This window comes from Bos mutus, chromosome 21 (genome assembly GCF_027580195.1).
Source record: "Bos mutus isolate GX-2022 chromosome 21, NWIPB_WYAK_1.1, whole genome shotgun sequence".
NCBI lineage: Eukaryota > Metazoa > Chordata > Mammalia > Artiodactyla > Bovidae > Bos > Bos mutus.
Genome location: NC_091637.1, coordinates 55,419,933 through 55,437,060, shown reverse-complemented (window position 1 = coordinate 55,437,060; position 17,128 = coordinate 55,419,933). Strand labels below are relative to the sequence as shown.

The following is a 17,128-nucleotide window of genomic DNA, read 5'->3' as shown; positions in this document are numbered from 1 at the left end:
GCCCAGATTATTGTACCCAGCAAGGATCTCATTCAAATATGAAGGAGAAATCAAACGCTTTTCAGACAAGCAAAAGCTGAGAGAATTCAGCACCACCAAACCAGCTCTCCAACAAACACTAAAGGATATTCTCTAGACAGGAAACACAAAAACGGTGTATAAATTCGAACCCAAAACAATAAAGTAAATGGCAATGGGATCATACTTACCAGTAATTACCTTAAACGTAAATGGGTTGAATGCCCCAAAATGGATACAAAAACAAGACCCCTACATATGTTGTCTACAAGAGACCCACCTCAAAACAGGGGACACATACAGACTGAAAGTGAAGGGCTGGAAAAAGATTTTCCATGCAAATAGGGACCAAAAGAAAGCAGGAGTAGCAATACTCATATCCGATAAAATAGACTTTAAAACAAAGGCTGTGAAAAGAGACAAAGATGGTCACTACATAATGATCAAAGGATCAAGCCAAGAAGAAGATATAACAATTATAAATATATATGCACCCAACACAGGAGCACGGCAATATGTAAGACAAACGCTAACAAGTATGAAAGGAGAAATTAACAATAACACAATAATAGTGGGAGACTTTAATACCCCACTCACACCTATGGATAGATCAACTAAACAGAAAATTAACAAGGAAACACAAACTTTAAATGATACAATAGACCAGTTAGACCTAATTGATATCTATAGAACATTTCATCCCAAAACAATGAATTTCATCTTTTTCTCAAGCGCACATGGAACCTTCTTCAGGATAGATCACATCCTGGGCCATAAATCTAACCTTGGTAAATTCAAAAAAATTTAAATCATTCCAAGCATCTTTTCTGACCATAATGCAGTAAGATTAGATCTCAATTACAGGAGAAAAACTATTAAAAATTCCAACATATGGAGGCTGAACAACACGCTGCTGAATAACCAACAAATCACAGAAGAAATCAAAAAAGAAATCAAAATTTGCATAGAAACGAATGAAAATGAAAACACAACAACCCAAAACCTGTGGGACACTGTAAAAGCAGTCCTAAGGGGAAAGTTCATAGCAATACAGGCATACCTCAAGAAACAAGAAAAAATTCAAATAAATAACCTAACTCTACACCTAAAGCAACTAGAAAAGGAAGAAATGAAGAACTCCAGGGTTAGTAGAAGGAAAGAAATCTTAAAAATTAGAGCAGAAATAAATGCAAAAGAAACAAAGGAGACCATAGCAAAAATCAACAAGCCAAAAGCTGGTTCTTTGAAAGGATAAATAAAATTGACAAACCATTAGCCAGACTCATCAAGAAACAAAGGGAGAAAAATCAAATCAATAAAATTAGAAATGAAAATGGAGAGATCACAATAGACAACACAGAAATACAAAGGATCATAAGAGACTACTATCAACAATTATATGCCAATAAAATGGACAACATGGAAGAAATGGACAAATTCTTAGAAAAGTACAACTTTCCAAAACTGGACCAGGAAGAAATAGAAAATCTTAACAGACCCATCGCAAGCACGGAAATCGAAACTGTAATCAAAAATCTTCCAGCAAACAAAAGCCCAGGTCCAGATGGCTTCACAGCTGAATTCTACCAAAAATTTAGAGAAGAGCTAACACCTATCCTGCTCAAACTCTTCCAGAAAATTGCAGAGGAAGGTAAACTTCCAAACTCATTCTATGAGGCCACCATCACCCTAATACCAAAACCTGACAAAGATCCCACAAAAAAAGAAAACTACAGGCCAATATCACTGATGAACATAGATGCAAAAATCCTTAACAAAATTCTAGCAATCAGAATCCAACAACACATTAAAAAGATCATACACCGTGACCAAGTGGGCTTTATCCCAGGGATGCAAGGATTCTTCAATATCCATAAAATCAATCAATGTAATACACCACATTAACAAATTGAAAAATAAAAACCATATGATTATCTCAATAGATGCAGAGAAAGCCTTTGACAAAATTCAACACCCATTTATGATAAAAACTCTCCAGAAAGCAGAAATAGAAGGAACATACCTCAACATAATAAAAGCTATATATGACAAACCCACAGCAAACATTATCCTCAATGGTGAAAAATTGAAAACATTTCCTCTAAAGTCAGGAACAAGACAAGGGTGCCCACTTTCACCATTACTATTCAACATAGTTTTGGAAGTTTTGGCCACAGCAATCAGAGCAGAAAAAGAAATAAAAGGAATCCAAATTGGAAAAGAAGAAGTAAAACTCTCACTATTTGCAGATGACATGATCCTCTACATAGAAAACCCTAAAGACTCCACCAGAAAATTACTAGAGCTAATCAATGATTATAGTAAAGTTGCAGGATATAAAATCAACACACAAAAATCCCTTGCATTCCTATACACTAATAATGAGAAAACAGAAAGAGAAATTAAGGAAACAATTCCATTCACCATTGCAAGGGAAAGAATAAAATACTTAGGAATATATCTATTTAAAGAAACTAAAGACCTATATATAGAAAACTATAAAACACTGGTGAAAGAAATCAAAGAGGACACTAATAGATGGAGAAATATACCATGTTCATGGATTGGAAGAATCAATATAGTGAAAATGAGTATACTACCCAAAGCAATTTATAGATTCAATGCAATCCCTATCAAGCTACCAACAGTATTCTTCACAGAGCTAGAACAAATAATTTCACAATTTGTATGGAAATACAAAAAACCTCGAATAGCCAAAGCTATCTTGAGAAAGAAGAATGGAACTGGAGGAATCAACCTACCTGACTTCAGGCTCTACTACAAAGCCACAGTTATCAAGACAGTATGGTACTGGCACAAAGACAGAAATATAGATCAATGGAACAAAATAGAAAGCCCAGAGATAAATCCACACACATATGGACACCTTGTCTTTGACAAAGGAGGCAAGAATATACAATGGATTAAAGACAATCTCTTTAACAAGTGGTGCTGGGAAATCTGGTCAACCACTTGTAAAAGAATGAAACTAGAACACTTTCTAACACCATATACAAAAATAAACTCAAAATGGATTAAAGATCTAAATGTAAGACCAGAAACTATAAAACTCCTAGAGGAGAACATAGGCAAAACACTCTCCGATGTACATCACAGCAGGATCCTCTATGACCCACCTCCCAGAATATTGGAAATAAAAGCAAAAATAAACAAATGGGACCTAATTAAACTTAAAAGCTTCTGCACATCAAAGGAAACTATTAGCAAGGTGAAAAGGCAGCCTTCAGAATGGGAGAAATTAATAGCAAATGAAGCAACTGACAAACAACTAATCTCAAAAATATACAAGCAATTCCTACAGCTCAACTCCAGAAAAATAAATGACCCAATCAAAAAATGGGCCAAAGAACTAAATAGACATTTCTCCAAAGAAGACATACAGATGGCTAACAAACACATGAAAAGATGCTCAACATCACTCATTATCAGAGAAATGCAAATCAAAACCACTATGAGGTACCATTTCACGCCAGTCAGAATGGCTGCGATCCAAAAGTCTACAAGCAATAAATGCTGGAGAGGGTGTGGAGAAAAGGGAACCCTCTTACACTGTTGGTGGGAATGCAAACTAGTTCAGCCACTATGGAGAACAGTGTGGAGATTCCTTAAAAAACTAGAAATAGAACTGCCTTATGATCCAGCAATCCCACTGCTGGGCATACACACTGAGGAAACCAGAAGGGAAAGAGACACGTGTACCCCAGTGTTCATCACAGCACTGTTTATAATAGCCAGGACATGGAAGCAACCTAGATGTCCATCGGCAGATGAATGGATAAGAAAGCTGTGGTACATATACACAATGGAGTATTACTCAGCCATTAAAAAGAATACATTTGAATCAGTTCTAATGAGGTGGATGAAACTGGAGCCTATTATACAGAGTGAAGTAAGCCAGAAAGAAAAACACCAATACAGTATACAACGCATATATATGGAATTTAGAAAGATGGTAACAATAACCCTGTGTACGAGACAGCAAAAGAGACACTGATGTATAGAACAGTCTTATGGACTCTGTTGGAGAGGGAGAGGGTGGGGAGATTTGGGAGAATGGCACTGAAACATGTATAATACCATGTATAAAACGAGTTGCCAGTCCAGGTTTGATGCACGATACTGGATGCCCGGGGCTGGTGTACTGGGACAACCCAGAGGGATAGTATGGGGAGGGAGGAGGAAGGAGGGTTCAGGATGGAGAACAAATGTATACCTGTGGTGGATTCATTTCGATATTTGGCAAAACTAATACAATATTGTAAAGTTTAAAAATAAAATTTAAAAAAGAAAAAGAAAAAGCAGAGGAACCAGAGATCAAATTGCCAACATCCACTGGATCATGGAAAAAGCAAGAGAGTTTCAGAAAAACATATATTTCTGCTTTATTGACTATGCCAAAGCCTTTGTGTGGATCACAATAAACTGAAGAAAATTTGAAAGAGATGTGAATACCAGACCACCTGACCTGCCTCTTGAGAAATCTGTATGCAGTTCAAGAAGCAACAGTTAGAACTGGACATGGAACAACAGACTGGTTCCAAATAGGAAAAGGAGTACATCAAGGCCGTATATTGTCACCCTGCTTATTTAACTGCTATGCAGAGTACATCATGAGAAACACTGGGCTGAAAGAAGCATAAGCTGGAATCAAGATTGCCGGGAGAAATATCAATATCCTCAGATAAGCAGATGACACCACCCTTATGGCAGAAAGTGAAGAACTAAAAAGCCTCTTGATGAAAGTGAAGGAGGACCGTGAAAAAGCTGGCTTAAAACTCAACATTCAGAAAACTAAGATCATGGCATCTGGTCCCGTCACTTCATGGCAAATAGATGGAGAAACAGTGGCAGACTTTATTTTTTGGGGCTCCAAAATCACTGCAGATGGTGATTGCAGCCATGAAATTAAAAGACGCTTACTCCTCAGAAGAAAAGTTATGACCAACCTAGACAGCATATTAAATGCAGAGACATTACTTTGTCAACAAAGGTCCATCTATCAAGGCTGTTTTTCCATTAGTCGTGTATGGATGTGAGAGTTGGACTGTAAATAAAGCTGAGCACCAAAGAATTGATGCCTTTGAACTGTGGTGTTGGAGAAGACTCTTTAGAGTCCCTTGGACTGCAAGATCAAACCAGTCCATCCTAAAGAAAATCAGTCCTGAATGTTTATTGGAATGGTTGATGTTGAAGCTGAAACGCCATACTTTGGCCACCTGATGCGAAGAGTTGACTCATTTGAAAGGACCCTGATGCTGGGAAAGATTGAGGGCAGGAGAAGGGGACAACAGAGAATGAGATGGTTGGATGGCATCATCCACTCAATGGACTTGAGTCTGGGTAAACTCTGGGAGTTGGTGAGGGACAGGGAGGCCTGGCATGCTGCAGTCCATGGGGTCGCAAAGAGTCGGACAGGACTGAGCGATTGAACTGAACGGAACTTAGTTACAGAAGGAGCTTAAAGAAATTTTTGTGTATGCCTGAGGCCCCCAGGGCTGCACTAATGCTTTCTTGGCTTTTTTTTTTTTTCCCTGTCTCTGTATCCCCTCCCTTCTCTGATGAGCAACTGTTTCAATGTGCCCTTTATGACTCAGGGAAGGTGATGGAGGTTGGAATCTATTCCCTGAAAACAAGGCACAGGGAACACAGAGTCTTCTGTGCCCAGAAGCCCCATAGGGTCCTGCTTGGTTTCAGAACTAAGCCCTGTAAATCTGGCTAATGGGACTGAGGAACTAAATTTTAAATCTTACTTACTTTTAATTAATTTGAACTGTGATGTTGGAGAAGACTCTTGAGTATCCCTTGGACTACAAGGAGATCCAACCAATTAATCCTAAAGGAAATCAGTCCTGAATACTCATTGGAAGGACTGAATGCTGAAGTTGAAACTCCAATACTTTGACCACCTGATGCGATTAACTGATTCATTGGAAAAGACCCTGATGCTGGGAAAGATTGAGGGCGGGAGGAGAAGGGGACAACAGAGGATGAGATGGTTGGATGGCATCACTGACTCAATAGACATGAGTTTGAGCAAGCTCCAGGAGTTGATGATGGACAGGGAGGCCTGGCATGCTGCAGTCCATGGGAGTCACAGAGTCCAACACGACTGAACTGAATTTTAATTAATTTTTAAATTTAAAAAATGATACTTGATTTATTTTTGGAAAAAAAGTATATTTGACATAACTTTAGTTTGTGAATCTACTTTTTCAGCTGTAAATTTAGTGAAACCTAAACCCACAGGGAGGAGGCCTCAAAGAGCTGGACACAACTAGGCAACTGAACTGAAACCCACATCATATATTTCCAATAAAAATTCAGCATCCAAATAGAAATTGACACTCAAGGTAAAGTACATATCACATTTTGAACTTAGCATGAAAATAATCATTCAAAATATCTCATTGATTTTATATGGAATATTTTGCATTCAACTGTCAACTGAAAAAGACACCGTGTAAGAGTTGTGAGTTAAGTTCTATTCAGAGACCTTACTGATGGCTATAGCCCTTGCGACAGGCTCTTAGCGCTAAGGTACTGCTCCAAAGTAATAAGGGAGGAGCCAGGAATATATACAAACTTTTTGCTAGGAAAAACATTCCTAGTAAAGCATAAAAAGATTACTGTAAATCACAAATAACAGACATCTTGAGTTAATGATTTTAGCGCTTTTCTACTTTGGGGAAGATGTTAGAATCTGGTGGTCATAGAAATTTTCCCATAGATATGTATATCTTATTTATCTTGGGTCCAGTGAATCCAAAGCACAGAATACTTGCCGTTTTTCCCCATCCTGAATTCCCCTCAGGGTGCACTGTCTTGGGGCCACTGCAGTGGCTAATGCTTGGAATCTTGCAGAACTGGCATGGCAGGCATTTTTTTCTTAACACATTAAAAACACATGCTTCATACTTTTAAAGAAGTGGCTACCATAAAGCTACATATGAAACTCACACTTTTCCCCCAGTGGCCAGCAATGACCTAGACGGCCCGGCAAATAGTAAAAAGCCCTGTAAAACGGTGGCTATTGTTTGTATGATAGGAATGACAACGTCATTCTTCCATGAAGATTAACAGTGCTTAACATTGAACGTTGAAAATTACTCAGTATGATTATACAGTACCCCATTTGTCTCTGTAAAACCCTTAAGTTCTTTTAGCAACATGAAGAGCTAGAAAACAACAATTCTGACAAAGGACAGAGGATCAGAGGTAGCAGCTATTGTAAGTGGAGGGTCTAGACCTGTGATTTCAAGCTTGGAAACTGCCCCAGGGCCCCAGATTCGCAACGCAGTGCTTGCCCCACAGCAATGCCCAGGACCGGCGGCTGACCTCCCAGCCTAAGAACTTTTCTATTTCTTCCCAAAGGAAAAGGGCCCGAGGCCAGAAGGCTCCGCCGCCACCGACCTCTGCGCGCCGGGTGCCCAGTCCAGCCCCAAAGGCGGCTCGGACAGGATACTCGCGGAGGCGGGCGGGCGCGGGAGGACCCCAGGCCCAAGCCGCCTGATGCCCGCCGGGATCGGCGTCTGGACCGCGAGCCACCTGTGAAGACAACTGCGGGCTCCAGAACCCCAGACCCAGAGCACCCCGCGGGCAAAAAGCCTCGCAACCCGCAGGAGCCAGAGGCGGGATCCACGCCCTTTCGAATCCGGAGCGGGGCTGATGACGAACACAGGGCGCGACGGACGCACACCCGCCCTGCGCTCGCACGACGGTGCGTGCGAGGAGCGCGAGGGAGACCCGGCTCGTCACCGGCGCGACCAGCGTTCCGCCTCCTCCGCTCCCTGCGCTCCCGCCACCTCGGCAACCCGGGGCCCGCCTCCCACCTCCATCCGAGGCCTCCGCCGCTGCGAGACTCACAGCTTCGTTCCTGCCTCTTTAAATGGTGGGGCCAACGGGCCGCCCCTGCAGCCGCTGCCTGGGTGGCCCCGCGCGCGCCACTATTGAGGGGCGAACCAAGATGGCGGCGGCTTTGGCTCGGTGAGGAAGACGGAAGAGGCGGCGGCGGCGGCGGCGGAGGGACAGGGACTCCCAGTAGCCAGAAGCGCTCGTGCGCTTGGGGGCTCTAGGAGTCTTCCGCGCAGTGGTAGAAGTTGCAGCGGGACCTGGCGCCCGTCAGCTTCGGACATTTGAAGCAGACGAGAGGAGCACAAAGTCCGGCTGCGGTGGCAGGGCCAGGTATAAGGAAGGAAAACATGGCGGCGGCAGCTTGAGGAGGCGGCGGCGGCGCGGGAAGCGGCTTGGCTGAGATCATGGCGGAGGCGGGAGCAGGGCAGTGACCGGCGCCCCGAGTTCCTAGCGCGGCGGGGCGGGAAGCTGCGAAGCGCTGCGCGCCCCGATTGGGGCGGCAGGGCTCCCCGGGCCTGGACAATAGCGCCGAGGAGCCAGAGGCGAGGAAAGGCGGGGACCAGAACTCGGCCCCGCGGCGGGCCATGCGTGCGGCAGCGCGGCTCCGGGGCGGCCAGCAGCTGCAGTGAGGCCGAGGGGCCCTCGGCTCGCGGGCGTGCTCCCGCCTTCCCCGGACCCCCTTCCCGGGCGACTCCGGCGGGGCCCGGACCCCAGGCGGCAAGATGACCGACACCCGGCGTCGGGTGAAGGTTTACACCCTCAACGAGGACCGGCAGTGGGACGACCGGGGCACCGGACATGTGTCGTCCGGCTACGTGGAGCGCCTGAAGGGCATGTCTCTGCTTGTCAGGGCCGAGAGTGACGGTGAGTGAATCCCTCGTCTCCCCGGCGTCCCTGGGCCACCTCCCCGGTTCTTTGGAACCCCTGGGCCGCTCCCTGGGATGACGAAAAGGGGGCGAATGGGCTGCAGCTGCCGCCTTCTCGGGGCAGGGCGGGCCCCGGCACCCCTGTCCTCCGGGAACTGCCCGGAGAGTGTTTAGGTGTCTGAGCGCCTGGGCGCACTTGCGGGCGGGAGCGGACCGGGCGCGTTTGAGCGGAGCCGCCTGGGAGTGTGGCGAGATCGGGGACGTGGGCGCGGGAGCCCGGAGCGGGCCGTTCCTGTGCACCAGAGTGACCTTGAGAAAGGTACTCATTAAACCGATCTCCTGCCTTAGTTCATCCATCTGTAGAGCAGGCATGAAACTTTTCTCGGAGCTAAGAAAGTTCTTAACAGTTTCGCTTTTTGGAACAGGAATGAATATTTTGTTGTACTCCCCTCGCCCCCCGCCCAAACACATTACTGCTGCATCTTTCCGACCCTGTTGCAGGTTGGCAGCGCTGGTTCATGGATCTGGCAACTCTGCACTAGGCAGAGAAAATATTTCTTTGCCTAAGAAGATAGATGGGTGTTTCCCCAATGCTAGTTGTCTTTTTCATTAGAAATGAAGGTTTTTGTGTGTAGTTTCACTGTGTAAACGTTTCTCAAGTGTGGAGTCATTTTATCGGAGCTTTTTGATTGCTTAAATTTGTATTCATAGTTTGGTTTAGTTAACAGGTGGGGAGAAGTTGGCAAGTATCTCTAGAACCTTTCGATTCTGCCCCAGTGGTGCGTAAGCTTCACAGATTTTGAAACAGCCCTCAAGGTTCAAAGACCAAGTTGTTTGAAGATAAGCTTTTCACATTTTTAAAGACTCAACTCTTCAGGAATTGCCACTTCCCCCGGTGGCATACCGTGAATTTCCCTTAAAGAAAAAGTTCACATGGGCTAAAACTTTTTTCAAAATTGTTCCTCTCAATTTGAAAACCTGTTTTGTAACAATATGCCATAGTTTTATGGTAGCTAACTATCTCAGTTTATAATTGTAGTTGTTCTGTAAATGCATTACTACAAACTCATTTTAAGGAATTTTAATTGGACTTCCTAGCCAGAACTCCGGTTCCAAGGAACAGATAAGACTCACCATTCTGTAATTGACGACTGCAGGGACATTGCTTTTCAATTTGAATTGAAAGAAAAATGGTAACTTGGAGTATATTACCCACAGGTTACTTTATAAGGCTCCCCCAAAATAAAAGCGGAGAAAAACTATTTTTTCTTGGAGGCGTTTAAAGGGTTTTGAATTCATTGGGTATATTTTTCTGAGGCCTATGTTACTTGCCTCTTAAAATACAAGTTTGAATGTGAAGTGTTAGTTTACTTTGGTATATGACTATCATATAATAACCAGCTACTCTATGTTCTATGTTTTTGTTTGGAAAACTTTTTATGTGATAAGTTGGAAAGTATAGGCTTTATGGGTTTGGTTAACTTAAGATGAAAGCATGTGTAGATTCGAGATGAATTCTTTGAAATCTCATAATAATTTAAAATAAGAGGTAACTTCACATCCTGTGTTTAATTGTACTCATACAAAGTCCTTTGTTTAAAGTACTTTAAAGCATTAAGTCCCATTGTCATATTATCATAGGGAATCATACTCGTTTAACACAATAAGAATCTTTTTTTTCCCCCCCATTTTTATCTGTTAGGGAAAGAGCTAAAAAAATTAACTGTGCCCTGTTCAATTTATAAGTTATTAGGAAAACTAAATCCAAGAGTAGGCTTAGAAAATTCCAAGATATTTGTGAATACTTTATAAATAATTTTTGCTTTTGATTATTCTTTTTTCTAACAGGAAAACTCCAAATAGGAATAATAGTCAAAATTTACTGAGTGTCTGCTGTGTGCCACTTGTATCTTCTGGTGTTTTCTGATGTAGGTACTATTTTTAGCCATATATACAGATTGGGAAACTGAGGCCTAGAGAAGCTAAAGAACCAAAGATCACATAGCTAGGTTAATAAAAAAGCAAGGAAGATCAGTGTTCAAACTGAGGTCGTGGAGAGGTATCAGATTGAATGAGATTTCTAGACTATGACTTGAAACTTGTATTATCAATTATTTAATTAATATCATTAACTGTTTACAGTGTGTTTGAAACACCCATATTATTGTCTACTTGCATTTGCTGCTTTATACTTAGACCCAAGTTTTATTTCAAAGGAAATGAAGACAAATGTTTAGCCTGACGGTATTTAAAGTTGTAGTTTGTCTCCAAGCCACATGTGGGAATTTTCACATTGGCTGCTAGCTTGGGTTATCCATTGTGTGTTTCCCTCATTTGCCATACGGGATAATTCAGAATTTTCTTTTTATGGAAAGTTATTTCTGGTTTTCCATATGAGTCATTTATCTTGTTAGAGGAGCTTATAGACTTACCTGAAGATCAAGAAGGCAGTTTTTGAATGGAAGTACTTGTGTCTTCCGTCAGTCCGTGTCTGGATTGCATTCTGGAAGCTGAGTTGGCTTGACAATTCTGTAGCTCACTTTGCCTTGGAGGAGAGATGTCCCACTAGCTACTGAGCCCATTTTCTGATTTGCAATTCAGTAGGTTCCTACTAGCAAAATAGGTTGTTGAAATGTATCCTTTTTTAAAAACAAAGATTACCTAATTTCTCAGGCTTTATCATAGCCGTGTACTTGTAAGGTTCCATCTTCAGTAAAGATTATTTAGTGTATTTTCTTCCAGTTTATGCTGTACCTATTAGCTTGTTGCTTACTCTCTCATTTTGTTCAAATCATTCCTTTTTTCCATTATGATTTTTACCACCTCCTACCAATTTTAGAATTGATAAATTGGAATTTCTTCACGTACTGAAGGATGTATTTGAACATAAAATCACATCAGTACTCTTTATTCTGGATTACTTGCCAATCATCAAGAATAGTGTTCTTATGTTTTTTACTTTAAGTTTTATGTTTTTTTACATACAATAGTTTTAATGTTTATTTACAATAGTTTGATTAATTTTTATTAATAAAATCAATAAATTTTATTAATATTTAATAGTTTTAATTAATTTACGTTGATAGTTTTAATTCTGACTTGTTCAGAGTTTAAAAGATTTAATTTTCACTGTTACTTGAGGCCTGAAGAAATGGGACAAAAGAAATGTTTTGTTCAGGGTAGTACTGCTAGCTACTGGTGAAAACTGGAATCTTCTGCTTCTACCTCTTGATAGAACTTGGTTATAGTAGACCTGCCTCTTCTCCTATTTATATACACTATAAATAGGAGAAGAGGTCAACACTTTGGGTAGGAAAGTCTGTTTTGTTTTGGCTGCTGTGGTGAGAAATGAACAGAGAATCAGCATTTTCTGTGTTGTTCTTATAAATCAATAAGGTAGTATATGATCTTGCAACAATAAGCATTTCAAAATTTAGCTACCACGAAGAACCCAGTGGGAGAACTATTTCACTTTGAAAACATGATTTAAATGCACTTTTTCTCTTGTGTAGTCCTGCATTATGGAAAATTAATAGGCTTAGGATAGTCAAGCCTTTAGTTATCATCTGTTGCATGTGGTAACTTTTGAGTTCAGGGCATGGGCTACGTTGTGTAAAACTGGGGTGGAGAGTTTTGAAGGCTGACAGACGTGTGAAACCTCTTAATGTAACACTACAGAGTGTTTTTCCTGAGCTTTCATTTTTGTTTTTAAGTGTCTTTGTAGTCCACAAAATTGAGTGGGAGGGACCTGGAATACAAATCTACTATAGGTTTAAAGCATTACACTAATCTCCTATCCAGGTGAGATTTTTGGTCTTATATTAATTCCTTTTGGTACCTTTTGAACAAGTGAATTTTCCAGCTAAATTAAACTGTATAACAGAAGATTTAAAAGTCTCAACAATTATTATGGAATGCTCCCTAAATATTGTATACTAGAATGTTTTTCTTAAACAGTACAATGAGCCTGTGATGCTTAGTCTTTTGTTTATAATGTGTTTCTAGATCATTGTTATCAATACTAATTTTTCTACTATTCAGAAATAAAGTGATGCCAGGGAAATGATATTCTGATCTTGCTATTAAAAAAGAGAGTATTGAGTGCTGGTTATGTGTTAGGTTCTGGGTCAGGCACTATATATTCAGTTAATACTCAAAAGCAACCCTGTGGTTGCTTTGCTTTATTATTTTTTCTAACTTTAAGTCTTGGTGCATTGATTCTTTGATTGGATAGTTTGGGGGTCTTTTTTTCCTGTACCCAGCCAAAAACCTATATTTTTTTTTAATATAAAATCTTTCTGTTTTAAAAGGTTTGCATGAATTATTCCCCAGTGGTTAAAGAATCCTGTCTGTAATGCAGGATACATAGGAGATGCAGGTTCAATCCCTGGGTAGGGCCAGTCCCCTGGAGTAGGAAATAGCAACCTGCTCCAGTATTCCTGTGGGGAAAATTCCATGGACAGAGTAGCCTGGTGACTGAGCACGCACATATTGAATGAGTATGTTTATTAGAACTGGGAATTAAACAAGCTGTCCCGAGCTGGATCCATACTACAGGCACTAGTTCTGCGTTCTCTCGTTCCAGTTCTTTTGCATGTTAACTGCTCTCCCCTATCCCTGAAGGTGTTCGTTTCGTTTTGATAGGGTTGTGTTGGGAGTTTGCAACAGGATACTAGAGAAATTATCACATTTTATTTTATAGGAGACCCAAGATATGAAGTAGAGAGGGAACATTTTTAATGACTTAAATATTTATACTCATAGTTGTACTGTTTTATGGTTACTTTTTCTTGCTGTCAGTCCATGACAGCTTTACCTGTGATTGTCTTGGTTATGTTATAAGTGGGCATTTCCCCTTCTTTACCATTGTCTTCCTATTTCCTGAGTGTATAGATCTTCTTTTTATCAGTATATTTGGGGCATCTGTTTGTGTCAGGATATACAAATTGACTAACACTTTCACTTTTTCAAACAGTTCTATCTCATCTAAAATCAGCATAGTATTCACAAAGTATAGCATTATTGACGCAGTAGCATTTCTCAAATTTTTTCCCTTAGGATACCTTTAATGTAGTAAAACTGAGGACCTCTAAAAGCTTTATTTATGTTTAAACAAAAAATATCAGTATTTACCACGTTAAAGCTTAGACTTCAAAGATCTTTTCTTTTACATTTTTACATATCTCTTTAATGTCCAGTTTAATTTTTTTTAAAGGATTCTTTGCTACTTCTGCATTCAATCTGTTACAGTATCAGTGTAGACATACTGAGAGAATATGAATGAAAAGGGCAACTAATCTCTTAGTAATATTATGAAAATAGTTTTTATTTTCTAGGCCTTTTGAGATCCCCACACTCTGAGTATAGCTGGCACAAACATTGTTTCTAGTTTTCTTTAGCCTTTACAAACACTGCTAATGACATCTTTATTCATATGCTTGGCACTTGTATGAGGATGTAGGATAATTTCCTAGAAGGATTGTTGGACTAAAGAGTAATATGTGTTTAAAAGCTTCATAAAGATAAATGACCCTCCAAAGGGGTTGTGCTGATACTCAGTTTTGGTAATAGTAAATGAAAGTTAAGGACCCTCTTTTATTTTTTGAAGTATGCTATGCTAAGTCACTTCAGTCGTGTCCGACTCCATAGACGGCAGCCCACCAGGCTCCCCCGTCCCTGGGATTCTCCAGGCAAGAACACTGGAGTGGGCTTCCATTTCCTTCTCCAATGCATGAAAGTGAAAAGTGAAAGTGAAGTCGCTCAGTCGTGCCCGACTCTTAGCGACCCCATGGATTGCAGCCCACCAGGCTCCTCCGTCCATGGGATTTTCCAAGTAAGAGTACTGGAGTGGGGTGCCATTGCCTTCTCCTTTTGAAGTATATATATGCATAAATATCGACTTGCGGGTGCATCGAAACTTTGGGATGGACTGGCAAGCATTTGCTGTGCAGGAGTATTCTTTAGTTCACCTGAGAGTAGTTGATTTTGCTGTGATAAATTCTACAATGACAAGTTTAATTGATGCATTCCCCTTAGCTTCATCCATCTCTCTTGTTTTTGCATTTCCATATTTCCTTCTGAGTCATTCAAGTGGGAAAGCCTTTTTCAAGTCTTGATATTGGGGTTTGCTCTCTAGGCTTGTCTTTCTCTTGTCTGTAAGAGTGTCTTTCTCAAATATGTGAGGTTTTCACATGTGTGGGGAGATGGTATCGTAGCGGGGTGGTGAGAATGAAATTCCCCTTGGAGGATAAAGGAAGGCATCTATTTCATTGGAGAGGATGAATATGTTTCTCAAATTCGGATGGGGGGCTGTTCTGCGTATGTGATTCAGTTATTAAGATATATATGCTGGATCTATCCATTATTGAAAGCACGTGTCTCAACTGGTTCTTCTTCGGTTGATTGGATAAGTGCTTATAACTTGATCCAATAGGAACTGAGAGATGGGGGTGGGGAACCTAATAGATGGGCTAGGAATAAAACTAGAAATATGTCTTTATGGGATCTTTTTAAATTGAAGGATAATTGCTTTACAATATTGTGTTGGTTTCTGCCATACGTCAGCATGATGTCTTTCCGTTATTGTCTTACTTAGCTTCCCAATTAAAAGATTGCTTTCCATGATCCAGCCTCTACAACGTATTAACATCTTAGGGAGCGTGGTACTTGAGGACCAGAGCTGGACTACCTGAAGTTGTATCTTAGACTAAACCATGGGATATGGCTGAAATGGGTTTTAGGAGAGATACTTCCCCTGAATCTTGAATGCCCCAGGAGAGAGAAAAACTTAGTAACACCTGAAGCTTCTGGTATGTGCTTATCCTTGTTTTAGCCAGCACTTTGGGAGGGAACACTTCAAACTTCAGATAATTTGTAATTGGTTTTTCCTTTCTAGTTTTTCCTTTCTGTAACATTACTGAGAGTTTTGAAACAAATGAAAAGGGGCTGGGGATGGAAACTGGTTCTTAAAAAATAACGGTTTTACCAATGCTGGGTGCTTTGTTTTAGCAGCTGCCAAGTCAGGTACGTGCTTCTTGAAATCACAACTTGAAGTGCAGCCCCTGTTCCGTGTGTTGTTTTACCCCTTCTCTTGAAAACAAACTCCGTAACCAGCACTCTGGAAGCCTGACTCATGTCTCTCTCCAGTCACTGTCTCCCGCCTCCCCGCAATAAACCTAACTTCTAACACCATAGATTAATATTTGGCACTTCTTTAACTTTATGTAAATGGACTTATGGGATATACATTTGTCTGAGGCTTGTTTGTAAGATTCATATACATTATTGCATTTACATATATTTGGTTCATTAACAATGCTATATGGTATTCCAAAGTATGAATATTTACTCTTTAGGGGTTTTTTTGGTAACAGAATTCACATGCCAGCTAATTGATTCATTTAAAGTGTATAATTCAGTATGTTCTGGTATAGTCACAGGGTTATGCACCTGTCACCACAGTAAGAGAACATTTTGTCCTCTAAAAGAAATCATGTACCCATTAGCACCCATTTGCTCCCCCTTCCTCCCAATCCTAAGCAGCCACTAATCTGCAGATCCACTAAATTAGCATATTCTGGACAATTCATATAAACACAGTCCTAAAATATGTGGTCCTTTGTGACTGGCTTCTTTCACTTATGTTTTCAAGGTTCATCCGTTATAGCATGGATCAGAACTTGATACCTTTGTATAGCTGAATAGTAGTTCACTTTATCCACTCATCAGTATTTGGACCTTTGGATTGTTTCCATTTTTTTGCTATTATGAATAATGCTCCTATGAATGTATATTGTACTTGTGTGGGCATGTTTTCATTTCTCTTGTATATACCTAGGAGTGGAATTGCTGGTAACTCTTAACATTTTGAGGAACTGCCAAACTTAAGTAGATGCCTTTTTATATACCCACAAGAAAATGTTTGAGGTTCCAATTTCTCCACACGGTTGCCAGCTCTTGTCATTATCTGTCTTTGATTATAGGCTTCCTAAGTGATGTGAAATGGTTATCTTTTCTTGGTTTTGATTTAATTTATCTAATGAATAATGATGTTGAGCATCTTTTCTTGTTACTGCCATCTTCTTTGGAGAAGTATCTATTCAGAACCATTGCGCATTTTTAAATTGGGTGTTTGCAAATTAAGTCACCACAACTTGGCAAGTGCTGATATTTTGCTGTATATATTCAGTACCATTTAGCACCATTATGAGTACATGGCAGTGAAGGGTCAGTAAATTACTAACAAAGGACAGTATCACAATTAGTAGATGAATTTAAAGCAAAGCTAGTTCAATTTGGAAATGTTAGCACACCTGTTTCTCAAGTGTCTGGCCACTATTTAGAATGGATAAAACAATTGTTAAATGTAATAG

General features: G+C 40.6%; 2 protein-coding genes across 3 annotated transcripts in view; one reads left to right on the top strand and one right to left on the bottom strand.

Annotated features, from left to right (window-relative positions):
* The window catches only part of LOC138984372 (uncharacterized), a 49,281-nt gene extending 40,805 nt beyond the window's left edge, over positions 1-8,476 (bottom strand). The window contains exons 1-2 of the mRNA XM_070358213.1: positions 8,148-8,476; positions 7,450-7,918 (exon numbers count right to left, since the gene is read on the bottom strand). Of these exons, the coding sequence (XP_070214314.1) occupies positions 7,450-7,918; positions 8,148-8,476 (798 nt within the window). The remainder of the gene's footprint in view (positions 1-7,449; positions 7,919-8,147) is intronic.
* Positions 7,968-17,128, top strand: part of PPP4R3A (protein phosphatase 4 regulatory subunit 3A) — a 34,719-nt gene continuing 25,558 nt past the window's right edge. For both annotated transcript variants that reach the window (XM_005892614.2, XM_005892613.2), the window contains exon 1: positions 7,968-8,754. In XM_005892614.2, coding sequence (XP_005892676.1) covers positions 8,613-8,754 — 142 coding nt within the window. In that variant the 5' untranslated portion in view covers positions 7,968-8,612. The remainder of the gene's footprint in view (positions 8,755-17,128) is intronic.